The sequence below is a fragment of the Morone saxatilis genome, unplaced genomic scaffold (assembly GCF_004916995.1).
Source record: "Morone saxatilis isolate NCDOM2014 unplaced genomic scaffold, NCSU_SB_2.0 Contig0, whole genome shotgun sequence".
Taxonomy (NCBI): domain Eukaryota; kingdom Metazoa; phylum Chordata; class Actinopteri; family Moronidae; genus Morone; species Morone saxatilis.
Window position 1 is genome coordinate 9,460,665 of NW_023339650.1, and position 12,426 is coordinate 9,473,090.

Below are 12,426 nucleotides of genomic sequence, written 5' to 3' on the forward strand. Positions count from 1 at the left end.
AGCGAGCAGGTTCGAAGTGTCGGGCTACCCCACCATCAAGATCCTGAAAAATGGGGAACCTGTGGATTACGACGGAGACAGGACAGAGAAGGGTAGGGACATGTAATTCATTTAAGCATCGTCACGGCATTTCAAACTGAAACTGACTTCCTTTTTGGAAAGAATTGGCAGTAATGTGTGGAATGCGTGTTTGTTGCAGCTATCGTGGCCCGGATAAAAGAGGTGGCACAGCCGGATTGGAAGCCCCCTCCCGAGGCCACGCTGGTGCTGACCAAGGACAACTTTGATGAGACTGTTAACAATGCAGACATCATCCTTGTGGAGTTCTACGCTCCATGGTCAGTCAGCAGACTGTCTGTTCTAAAATACAGATAGAAATTACACACAGACATCCATTGGAGTGATAGTGGTAGCTTTTTAATAGCAGCTGTTAAGACTAATAAAAGCATTCCTCATTATTTGCCTGTTATCTAACTAACCTTCAGGTGTGGGCACTGCAAGCGTTTGGCTCCAGAGTATGAGAAGGCAGCCAAGGAGTTGAGCCAGCGCACTCCTCCCATCCCTCTGGCCAAGGTGGACGCCACTGTGGAGAACGAGGTCGCCACACGTTTCGGAGTCACAGGCTATCCCACCCTCAAGATCTTCAGGAAAGGCAAAGTGTTTGACTACAACGGACCCAGAGAGCAGCATGGTACGTCACTTACCGTGTAATTTCATTTATATACTCCTACACAAATTGTTCAAGTCTATCCTCGCTGTTTTCCATGTATGCAAAGGTTTGTATTTATGGAGGCTTGTGTGCAAATTTCACTTCTTTCACTTTCTCTTTCCCGCTAGGTATTGTGGAGTACATGGGCGAGCAGGCCGGGCCTCCCTCCAAGCAGGTCCAGGCAGTGAAACAGGTGCAGGAGCTAATCAAAGATGGGGACGATGCTGTCATAGTCGGCGTGTTCTCCGATGAACAGGACGCAACCTATGAGATCTACATCGAGGCCTGTAAGTACCATGAGCTGGACATGTGTTCAGAGCCAATAATGTCGCCACTGAATGTGCGGAGTGACCCTAAACTGAAGAACGCAGTTATTTTTCACTTTATGCTTTTGTGTGCTGTATAAAGGGAGCTTGGTTGGAGATCAGTGTCAGAGTTTTAATATCTCTGCGTGGTGAGAGCAGAGACTGCCTTAAACCCTTTCTTGTTGTTCTTCAAACTCTCATTGCTCTCGGTCTCTCTCTTTCTGTCTGAAAAAGGTAATGCACTGAGGGAAGACTTCACCTTCCGTCACACCTTCAGCTCTGAAGTGTCCAAACTACTCAAAGCTTCACCTGGTCAGATTGTCATCGTTCACCCTGAAAAGTTCCGCTCCAAGTATGAGCCAGCATCACATACATTTGCAGTAAAGGTAGGAAGGCTGTTTGATCATTTTCAGTGGTGACTGGTTCAGTTGTGATTTGAATTTTCTTCACAGGGTATGAAACTCTGAAACATGCATGACTGTGCTTTCTTTCAGTTCTAGTATCGGTTTAAAAATAGACTAGATTAGCAATAAGGAGTTTCTGCAGCACTGCTGCATAATCCACCTCTAAAAAGAGTGTTTTCTGAATTCTTTGTAAAAAGTGACTGTTGAACTCGAGACAAATTAATGTATTTATCACATAGGACTCTACATCGGTGTCAGAAGTGCAGGAGTTCTTCAAAAAGCATGTGATTCCTCTGGTGGGCCACAGGAAACCAAGCAATGATGCCAAGCGCTACACCAAAAGACCCCTAGTGGTTGTGTACTATGGAATTGACTTCAGCTTTGACTACAGGAAAAGTGAGTTTCTCATATTTTGCTTGATAGGTTTGACCTGAGATCTTGCCTGTGGAATCGACACCAGCAACTACTGAACAATTTACACAACCTGACCTAACAAACCTCTTCTCTTGTTTGTCTTTCATTATTTAGATACGCAGTTCTGGCGGTCCAAGGTACTCGACGTAGCTAAGGACTTCCCAGAGTACACGTTTGCCATCGCCGATGAGGAGGACTACGCAGAAGAGCTGAAGAGCTTGGGCCTGAGCGAGAGTGGAGAGGAAGTGAATGTGGGAATTCTGGCAGAAGGAGGCAAAAAGTTTGCCATGGAGCCAGAGGAGGTTGACTCTGATGTGTTGAGCGACTTTGTTAAGGCTTTCAAGAAAGGTGAGGTTTTTTTAATTTTTTTTTGTTTGTCTGATTAACAATGTGAGGCACATAGTTTCCTTTAGTAACGTGCAAGTTTCACTTCTGAAAATGTCACATTAATTATATAATTTCCAGGTCTGGAAAAAATATAATTTTGCATAGTTCATAGTTGAATATTCCAGCATGGGATGGCAGCACTTTGTAACTCTAAAATTTGATTAGCTGCACTAATCTTGCCTGTATACGGTGCATAAATAAACAGCAGCTCCAGTTCTAACACGTCACACTGGAAGTCAATTCACACTTCTGAATTTCTCTCTCCTGTCTTCAGGAAAGCTCAAACCCATCATCAAGTCCCAGCCCGTGCCAAAGAACAACAAAGGACCGGTTAAGGTTGTGGTAGGAAAGACCTTTGACGAGATCGTCATGGACACCCAGAAGGATGTCCTGATTGAGTTTTACGCTCCCTGGTGCGGCCACTGTAAGAAGATGGAGCCCGATTATTTGGCTCTGGGCAAAAGGTACAAGGGAGAGAAGAACCTGGTGATCGCCAAGATGGACGCCACAGCTAACGACGTGCCAAATGAAAGCTACAAAGTGGAAGGCTTCCCCACGATATACTTTGCCCCGAGCAACAGCAAGCAGAGCCCCGTCAAATTAGAAGGTGGAGACAGAACAGTGGAGGGGCTGAGCAAGTTCTTGGAAAAGCACGCCACAAAGCTATCACAGAACAGAGACGAACTTTGAGAATGTCTCTCGACAAGTAGCTAAGAACTCTTACAGGACGCTGATGTGGGGAGGGGGGGCCTCTGGGAAGGTGAAGGGAACGCAGTGGAGTTAAACGGTGTTACTGAGTTGCTGTGATGATTACAATGTTAAATCATCATTTTAGTTTCTATTCATTCCAAGAGATTTCTTTCTTCTGTTTCTAAAAGCATGTAAGCACTGTTAAAGTCTTTTTAAATAAAATACAAAAATGATGGCGGCTTTGTGGGCCAGCACTTAAATGTGACTCTTTTGTTCCAGTCAGTCAATACAAGCTCGAAGATGTGTTGCAAAGGTGTGAGGTGACATTGCACACATTTCAGAATACAAGTGTTTTAGAAATTCAAGTGTTTTTAATCACATTTAAGAACAATTTAAACATTAGTAATACAAATGGCTCTATGGCCAGTCGATGAATCAAGTACCTAACATGTTAAATTGATATTTTGAATTGATTTGAAAAAAAGTCTGGCAGGAGAGAGATGCCCCTGTAGCAGCATCTGAAATATCTTGAACTCTATGGATAAAAACCTACAATCAGCCTTACAACCTATTTTTGAACATTACAAACCACATGAACAAACCTGGCCCGGCAATACTGTGGGAAAGTGCATCATGTACTGAAATCATATCTTCACATGCTCTACGTACACATGAGCAGGCACTATGACTAGCTTTCACATACTGTCTAAAGGAAATGTTAAAGTTTCTTCATTGAGGAAAAAACAAATCTCTTTAAAAAATCTGAATTTAAGAATCTGATCTAGCATGAATGCTGGAGGCAGTGGCGTTAAGACTGCTGCTTCCTTCACACAAAGGCACTTGAGAATACTGGCACTGAATGAGTTGGTTCTTGAGATGTAGCTGAAAGGTGGCGAGGTCATTATGAAAACTCTTGTGTGAACCGCAGGTGGAACTCCGAGATCTTGTGCAGCACAACCTTCAGCTTCTCAGTGGGAGGCAAGATGGTCATTCTGGACAGAGGAAGACAGGAGCAGGATGTGGGTTAACACTGCCACAGGTGTAGTTAAACCAGAGTCTATTAAACTTAGAATGAGCTAATTTTAGGACAAAAAGTCCAGTTAAGCTGTACTTACCTGAAGTGGAAGGTTCCCTCTCTCTGACCAAAGCCACTTCCTGGCACCAGGCAGATACCCTCCTCTTCCAGCAGCTTCATGCAGTAGAACATGTCTGGGACCTGGCCTTCCTCCTGTGGATGGACACATGCAAGCATTTGAAGTGATCAGATCCACGCAGACGACTAAAATCAGGATGATGCTCAACAGTGAGATAAGGTGTGTGTGTGTGTGTAGTGCAGACCTTTGCCTTGTCGATGGCCTTCTGAGGTAGACTGATGCGGGGGAAAGTGTACATGGCCCCCTGCACCGGGTTACAGGTGATACCGGGTACTTTGTTGAAGATCTGCTCCGTGAGTCTGGCCTTCTCTGCTAAATCTGCTAACACCGCTGTCCGCTCCTGAGGAGGAAGAAAAAGTTAAAGCTGTCAGGGCATTCAGGTTCTCTCAAAGACAAGAACTTATGGTGCGTTCACATGCTCCACATTAACTCGTAAAGTCAACGTTTATCACCAGATGGTTGCCAACAGCCAACAGCCAACGAGTTTTCAGTATGGCCTGTGACATGCTGGTAATAATATTATTTTGTCTGGCTTCCATTATTTACAGTCTGCAGTGGAGAACCAAATACCTGATTCTTTTCCAACTTCAATGACTGAGGATAAATGGGGCGGGCCTTCTCGCTCTGGTTTAGATGGGGACTTCAGAGGAATCCAACCGCTGAACCGAACCCTTTATTTGTTAAGTCATTTGGCCTCCTTGTGGCCTATGGAGGCATGACAACAAGCAGCCTGCCAAGCTTAGCCACTATAAGTGTCACTCACTGCTGAGCAAAGTGCTTTTATATCCTTGTTCCAACACGTAAACACACGCCCTAAAGGAAAGGAGTAGTACATCTTTGCCAAGTACAATACAAGGTGACTTCTGTTAAGTTGACTGTTTACAAAGCCAGGTGTGCTGGTTGGGACAGACTAATGAAATCTTTTGCCGGACCAGTTATGCAACTAGATGCCGAAACATGCAGCCATGCACTACAACACTCATATTACCCATACACACTCTAATGATTATTGACCTAATGGCTTCCTTGACCACACAATGCTTCCACTTAACTGCAGGTCAGATGGACACAGGATTTTGAAAGCATGCATAAAACATGTGATCCTCTTTACAAAGTTCAAACCTCTTTTCTCCTCCTTTGAAGAGGTGGCATAAAACATCTCTAAATCATACATTATGTTCTGGCAGAAACAACGAAACATGTGTAATAGCATTTTTCAAAACATTGCACAATTCAAAAGCCGATTAATCTGCTGTGTGAGCAACTTCAACACACTCATATGTGTGTGGATTATATTGCAGGGCGTTTACATAAGTAAATTGTGTTTGCATACACTCAGAGCATTGCCAGGATGTGCGATAGCTGGTGTGCTTTGTGTTTTTTTTTGTGGGGGGGGGCAGACCTTCATAAATGTGGTATAGGAGGGCTCGTCGGGCTGCGGAGGGTTGACCACCAGGTCCAAAAGAGCCTGTCCGGGGACGGGGGGACACAGACGCACCGACACCAGTTTGGTGAGTTGTGCCTTCACCTCAGGGTCCATGTTAATGATCTCCATGTAGCCGCCACGGAATCCACACCTGACAAAAGCAAACAGAGGAAAAGAGTAAGTTAAACACAAGTATACTCTTAGTACAGGTGATGTCCACGTCAGCAACGGTAGCTTAGCTTGTACAAGTCCTGTATGTGTGCCTGTCTAGCTACTCACTCTCCCATGTAGCATTTGGAGGTAGAGTGGAAGGATGCCATCTCCACTGTGCTGGAGTACTCTGGTCCCATCTCAAACAACACCTTCTTAAAGGAGTGAAACTTACAGCCCTCTGCATAGACATTATCCTGGTAGACCTAAAATGGGAAAACAGCTTTAGTAGTATACACAAAGCCTTAGTAAAACCCCATCATTATCCATTGCAATTGTAGAAGAAAAATCTGTACACAAAAGAATGACAAAAGAGCTGAGTGACAAAGGTGTGTTCATAAAGAAAATAACAGCAACTTAACTGTAACTTCTGCACATGTAATGAATTAAGGCGAGCATATTAGCAGAAATGTCTATGTTAATTTGAATGTATGTAGTCATCAAGCTGGATGAAAAATGATTGTCTATACATCAACCTATATGATTATTTATGAGGCTGTAATTAATGGTGGTGCTGTATTTGACAGCATTATATTGAGAGATGTTTCTAATGTTTTGCCAACCACTGTTTAGTGGTTACTGTGGTTAGCAATTGTGGTTACATTCCAAGTAGTGATGTAAAAGAAACACAAAACACCTGATTGGACATTATTAGTTTTGTTTTTTTAAGACAGAGGAAACTGGTAGTGAAAAATGTCTGAATTGAGGAAATAACATCGGTGTATTACTTCATCAGCCATGAGGAAGAGATGCTCCTCTTTAGCAAATCGGATCACATCTTCAATGCACTGTCTGCTCTGGACCTGACCTATCACACAGGACAACCAGAGTATGATGTTGTAAATCCGGTGTGCACACACACGGCGACAAAAAATGACAAAACTGTCAGAAGCTACGACCGACATACCGGTGGGGTTTCCAGGGTTGATGATGCAGAGGACACGGGGGTTGCAGTGCTGCCTGGCTGCATTGAGGGATCTCCTGAGCTCTGCAACATCCAGACTCCAACACTTGTCCTCGTCCAGGTAGTAGCTGACCTGCACGGCACCCAGGTCTGCCAGGGCCGCCGAGTAGAGAGGGTACTGGGGGATGGAGATCATCACTCCTGTGCGATCACGACCCTCGCCACACACCAGCAACTTCAGCATAGTCTGGGAGGTGGGAGGAGGGAGAGGGAGGAGAAAGGAAAGGAGGGAGAGCAGAAGAAAGAATGAGAGTTGAGAGGGTAGGAGTAATAAAACAATATTTAGAAGAATGTAATAAGGAAGGTAGGTGTACAACCAGTTAAGTCTGATTATTTGGCACCAGATAGTTTTTTTTATGCCCATAAACCACAAAACTAACTGTGATTGAAATGGAGAAGAGTGATAGTTAATGGACGGCAGTGTGGCGCCATACAGAGGCTGCTCATGTGATGGCTGTAAGTGAAGTCGGCTAAACCACTTTAGAATCAGATGGTGATACAACCTCCATTACTGCCGTCCTCTGGGATTGACTCTTTGGCTAACAGTGCTGTGAGAAGCCCAGCAGGAGAGATGCTGTGTGGTGCACTTTATAGTGATTTTATACACTTTTACTTTCTCTGACTGTTCAGAAATCTGATGTTTTCACATCACAGATGACAAAGAAAGGCAGTAAAACGTGAGGTAGGCTACAACATGAGACTCACGTAGCTGCATTTCCACAGCAAGGACTGCTGATATAGGAGTTTAGTGTGGCGCTAAACTGAAGAGAAAAAGGAAACAAATAGTCAAATCTTTATATTTAACAGCCAATTTTGAGTTGAGTACAGCCCTATTCAAACACTCCTACATGGTGGGCCAGAAATGTCAGTTTAATCTCTCCTGGTACAGTAGTTGAATATATCTTAAGGTTATTCAGTAGCCTGATTTAGTTGCATAAAACAGGAGAAATCTGTATCGACAGTGTCAAAGGTCTGTGGGTGGTGTAAAGTCACTGATGTGCAAAGTACGGCTGAGTGTATAATTAACAGAAGTTGAATAAAGAACTGATTCATAGGCAACATGTCAACTTGTGGCCCAGATTTAAGTATGTCAGCACTTTTCTGGAGAGGAGACGATACAAAGTGTAACCCATACCACAATGGCATCACTGGCCCCGGTGGAGAGGTAGATGTTGTCAGGGTTTGAGGAGATTCCACCATCTCTCTTCTCAATGTAGCGTGCCACATCCTGACGGACGCACTCAATGCCCTGGCTCGCGCTGTAGGCCCCTTGAAATGAAAATGAACTTTGATTCAGACAGAACATGCTACATTGATTAGTTGATGCCCTGTTTAAATAGTGTACAGGCTGTCCACATAAACTATTAATGAGTAGGCAAATGGAAGGGTTGTTATTGACGTGCGTTGTTGGAAGGAGGAGGTGTAAATGTGGTTGGTGGACTGAGGGGGAGTTGTCTAACCTATACTGTGGCCCCCGCAGGCCTGGAGAATACGCCTCGCCCTTTTCTTGGCGTCCTCTGGAAACTTGTTGTCTTCTAGGAGTTCAGGGTAAGAACACAGAGCCAAGACCTGAGAGAGGAGGAGAAAACAAACGCAACAACACTAACATTAACAAAAATCCTGACACATTCAGTGTGCAGGAATGTAGAAAGTCCAGTTTCTGTAACTATAACGAGTGTTACCTGCTTTTTAAACACAAGCAAATACCATGAGGCAAGACTTGGTCCTACCTGTCTGAGAAATGTGATTGGTTTCTGACCCATAGCATGGGCGTCTCCTATGTTAGCCTTTATGACTTCTGCGAAAGGTTTCTTGACCCCCTGGGGACATAAAGGCAGAGAAGTGTGAGGTCAGTCTCTGAGCATAAAGTAACAAACAGGTGTGGGAGGTGTAGAAAATGCTGAGACAGTGTGACAGCTCTTCAACAAACGGGGTATGTCTGAACATGTAGTAAGAAGTAAGTGGGAAGGACACACACAAGTCAAGATACTTCAAGACTTATCTTTCTACAGAGAACACAGAGGGTAGAGTAACTGGAGGGTAAGAACCCCTAGTTTATCTCTACAGAGAGATAAGTAACGTCTTTTTTCCTTCTTTCCTCTCCCTTTCCTTTGCATTAATGAAGCTTCAAATTGACTCTCAAAAGAGAGCGAAATCAGAGATAGACTGCATCCCAATCGATCTGTGCAATCTGTGTCATTACCATCCGATGGCTGCGCATCTAAATCAAACCGGAGACACTTGTATTCATCTCACACATGCATCTTCTCTCATTAGCAGCCTTTTGTTTTACAAAGACCCTGGCACAGAGTCAGTGGAGCAGGACGTGCTGGCCGGGGCTCACAGAGAAACAAACCCTTCTGTTTTTGGACTTGAGAATTGTTGGATTAAATCTAATGACACAACGAGCTTGAGTCTAAATCAACAAGTCCTTCATCTTCATTTTGCTTTGAACTAACTGGACCTGCAAACTCTGGTTTGGTGCCTGTCGGTCTGTTTGCTGGTAACGTCATGTTGCACCTGTTGCTGTTTATCAGAAGATGTAATGTGACAATAGATGTCCCCTGTTACTTCATGCAAGGGCTGAGCAATAACATTTAAATTGCTAATGTGATAATCATGAGGCTTTTGCTTTATTGTTTGTGCATGCAAATATCACATCATTAAACCAATACGGTAGTCATGGCATTTTACTGCATGCTGGTGTGAAATCCAATGAAAATACAATGTCAAACAAAACTGAAACTGTCCAATAACATTCTTTGGAGAATACAACACAACAAAATTGCAAAACCTTCATCAAATTCTACTCGATGAACAATGATAAACGGGAGTTATTTTGCAGCTCTACCTTTCGCCAGCGACTGCAGAAAAAGCGTAACGCCTGACTCAACCGAACACATCCAAATCTGGCCTTTTATTTGCAGTTCAGGTACAGACACTGCAAAGAATATTAGTTGTATTAGTGTTATAAACCCTTATCAAGTCAAGTCAAAGCTACACAAAGTGTAAAATATCAAAACAGCGGTGCCAGATTGCTTGGCTCTCACAATGTAATGTGATGTAACCGCTGAAACCTGCCTCAGGTGTTTGAGGGTGGTTGAGTGCAAAGATCTCAAGGTGATTATCAAAGACTGAAAACAAATTTAATTTAATTAAACTAACTTGCTTGCTTGCTAGCTTGGACTTGCTAGAAACAGAACTGCAGTCACCAAAACCTATATTTAAGCTTGCACCTACTTCACAACATTTCCTGTTCTGAATATAAAAAGACTATAAAGTGGTAATGCACTTCCTGTCTTTTAAGTCACTCTGGAGAGGTCAGGACAGCACAAAAAAAAAACAATCATGCTGTCAATATGATCCTAGCCATGATTCTGTGTTCTACATGATAAAAAAAACAATAGGCAATAGGCCTCCAAGGGCACAGGGAGAACTTTCATTTCCACTGAGTTGTTATTATCATTTAGAAGTCCTTGCATGGCAGCAAGAGCAAGGCCTGCGAGGTTCTTTGGGTAAGCACTGAGTCAGATATGAGCTTGTTTGAAATCTAAGTAACTGGATGCAGCAGGTTTCCCTTTTAGCCCTCGTCCAAACAAAGAGGCTCCTGTTCTCGGGGATAGAGAGGAGCCAGTCGGTTCCCCCGGCTCAGCACTGCGTTCTCCCGCTCACTCAGCACCAGGCACTGATTACACAGGCCGGACCAGTGAACCAGGCCAAGAAACCCTGTGGGGGTTACGAGAGCCTGGCCTGAATTGACATTTCTTATGATATTATCTGAACCTGCCATCGCTCTAACAGTGTTCAGCCACGCTAGAAGAGCTCGAATTGTGCTAATTGAAGCTCTAACTGATGCAAATTGTTGAATAACTGCTGCTTCGGTCATGTGATTTACCTAACTCAATCCAATTTCTAATGAGATGCTAATCGAGATGAAAGTAACCCTCCAGACACATTTATTAAAAACACCAGCTGGATATAACATTTTCTGTGATTTAACAAACTCACAACTTAAAAGAACTCCTGCTCTACTGTCACATTGTCACCAGACTTACCAGCAGCTGAGATCAAAGCCTGAATTAGCTTATTGCAGTGCAGGCACTGTCAGGCCAGATGTCTGGGTAAGGATTCTAAGGGTCATCGCCACACCAGCGCATTCACAGAAACACACACACACACTTGCATAAAATCCGCTGAGCTGTCAGTAAAAGTGTTTCAGTCACAGATCTGACAGGAAGCACACCAGCAGATGACTGGACAACTGCGGCGATGCAAACTCTGCTGACCCCTCAGACACTCCTGGATTTTAGATCACTCGCAAGCGTTGACGTTTAACAGGTGAAAATAAGCTGGAATGAGGATGTTTGCTTTTCAGCACATTCTTGTTTTCTCAGGAAAAACACTCAACACTACTATTAAGAGCACATAATGTACAACTAACACACAATTAACATGTCCTGTATGAAAGGGGATATTCGAAACTGATGCACGAGTCTAAAATGGCGCTCTTTCTTCTAGACTTTGGATTTGACCACGAGTAAAACTTTTGTGGCATTGCAGCTAATTATTCTAGTTATTCCAGTCAAACATTAAGCATTAGGTTCAGAGGAAAAACAAGTGGACTACCAAGAACTCGAGCCCTTTCTGCAGAACTGGGGCTGCTTGTAATGCACCTCCTTGCAGAGAAAGGGCTCTGACGCTGCTGGGCCTCACAGCTGCAGCTTCGTCCAATGAACTCTCTCCCCTGTGGGGAGGAGGGAGGTGAGTGAACCCAGGGAGACAAAAGAAAACAGAGAATGCACCCTCTTCATCTTACATAAGAATCCTCCACGATATGCACATCTTTCACTCTGGATCCTGCAGTCACCTCAGGCTAGAGCGGAGTGAAATGAACTCAAAAGCAGCTCGAACGTCGCCCTGCAGCGCCCTACGTGTCTTAAGAGGACATAACTGCAGAGAGGGTTGCATTACAGCTTTTAAAACTCCTGTTCAACCTGCTTGCCCCTCCTGACAGCGGGTCAATATTACCACAGCAGAATGCAATGCGAGGTGCTAGGCGCAGAAGCTTCATGCAGGGAGAAGCTGAACTACTGTCAGTGTCCTGCCTCCAATCTCTCAGCCAAGTCTGCGAGAACTGTCCAAGGCAAGCATCTTTTTCATCTGGGTAACCTACCTGTTTCCTCTCTTTTGAATTACTGAAACCATATCTCGAGGAAACAGAGCAGGGAAACAACTTTGTTTTTGCTCACTGTCCACAGTAGCTAGTGTGTGCCAAAATCCACTGAAAGGCACTTTAATAAAAAGAGAATGCCCAACATGTGTTTTAATGGAATTATAAGCTTTAAGCAAAAAGTATGAGTGTCAAATATAAAACACAAGTCAAACTCAAGCTTGAAGCGGATCAATCCATTCATCCTCTCTCCCACTCACACGGTTTCATGTCACAGTTTGTATCTACCCTTAAACAATACTCCCAAAATGTAACGTCACATTAAACCGCAGAAATAAAAAAACACCTTTTCATAAGTCTCCCTAACTCCCTCCTGAGTGCTTTAAAATTGACTCCTTATTCCTCTTTCTCCGCGCGCGCGCAGCCCAGCACTTCTTTACCTCCTTCAGCTCTTTCTCTATCTGCACCGCCCGCTGCACTATGGGACCTCGGACCGCGTACTCGACCCGCTTCACATTGGGGTTCATGTTGTCCAAAGTCAGCACCTTGCCCCGGGACGGGACCCCGTTCACTGTCTGCTGGGACATTTCTTA

The 12,426-nt window shown here is 44.1% G+C and overlaps 2 protein-coding genes across 2 annotated transcripts in view; one reads left to right on the plus strand and one right to left on the minus strand.

Annotated features, from left to right (window-relative positions):
* The window catches only part of pdia4 (protein disulfide isomerase family A, member 4), a gene marked incomplete in the record, with an annotated part of 4,103 nt that extends 934 nt beyond the window's left edge, over nt 1–3,169 (plus strand). Inside the window, 8 exon segments of the mRNA XM_035654638.1 lie at nt 1–92; nt 200–338; nt 486–691; nt 838–996; nt 1,249–1,400; nt 1,658–1,814; nt 1,947–2,180; nt 2,494–3,169. Coding sequence (XP_035510531.1) covers nt 1–92; nt 200–338; nt 486–691; nt 838–996; nt 1,249–1,400; nt 1,658–1,814; nt 1,947–2,180; nt 2,494–2,909 — 1,555 coding nt within the window.
* Nucleotides 3,170–3,260: 91 nt separating this feature from the next.
* Nucleotides 3,261–12,420, minus strand: LOC118322817 (alanine aminotransferase 2-like). Its single transcript, XM_035654650.1, has 11 exons — nt 12,274–12,420; nt 8,394–8,483; nt 8,124–8,232; nt 7,799–7,932; nt 6,607–6,850; nt 6,428–6,507; nt 5,769–5,905; nt 5,466–5,640; nt 4,248–4,403; nt 4,025–4,137; nt 3,261–3,901 (listed from the first exon to the last, which is right to left on the minus strand). Exons 1-11 carry the CDS (start codon nt 12,418–12,420, stop codon nt 3,811–3,813), a joined length of 1,476 nt encoding a protein of 491 aa, XP_035510543.1. The 3' UTR covers nt 3,261–3,810.
* Between the last annotated feature and the right edge of the window lie 6 nt (nt 12,421–12,426).

Bases quoted from the DNA above. Each gene is read 5' to 3' on its own strand.
- LOC118322817 (XM_035654650.1), bottom strand. From the start codon at position 12,420: ATGTCCCAGCAGACAGTGAACGGGGTCCCGTCCCGGGGCAAGGTGCTG. The intron at 6,851-7,798 runs GTATGGGTTACA...CCCACCTCCCAG, and splicing joins GGGCCAGTGATGCCATTGTG to ACTATGCTGAAGTTGCTGGT. The intron at 4,404-5,465 runs GTCTGCCCCCCC...CTTCCTCCTCAG, and splicing joins CCTATACCACATTTATGAAG to GAGCGGACAGCGGTGTTAGC.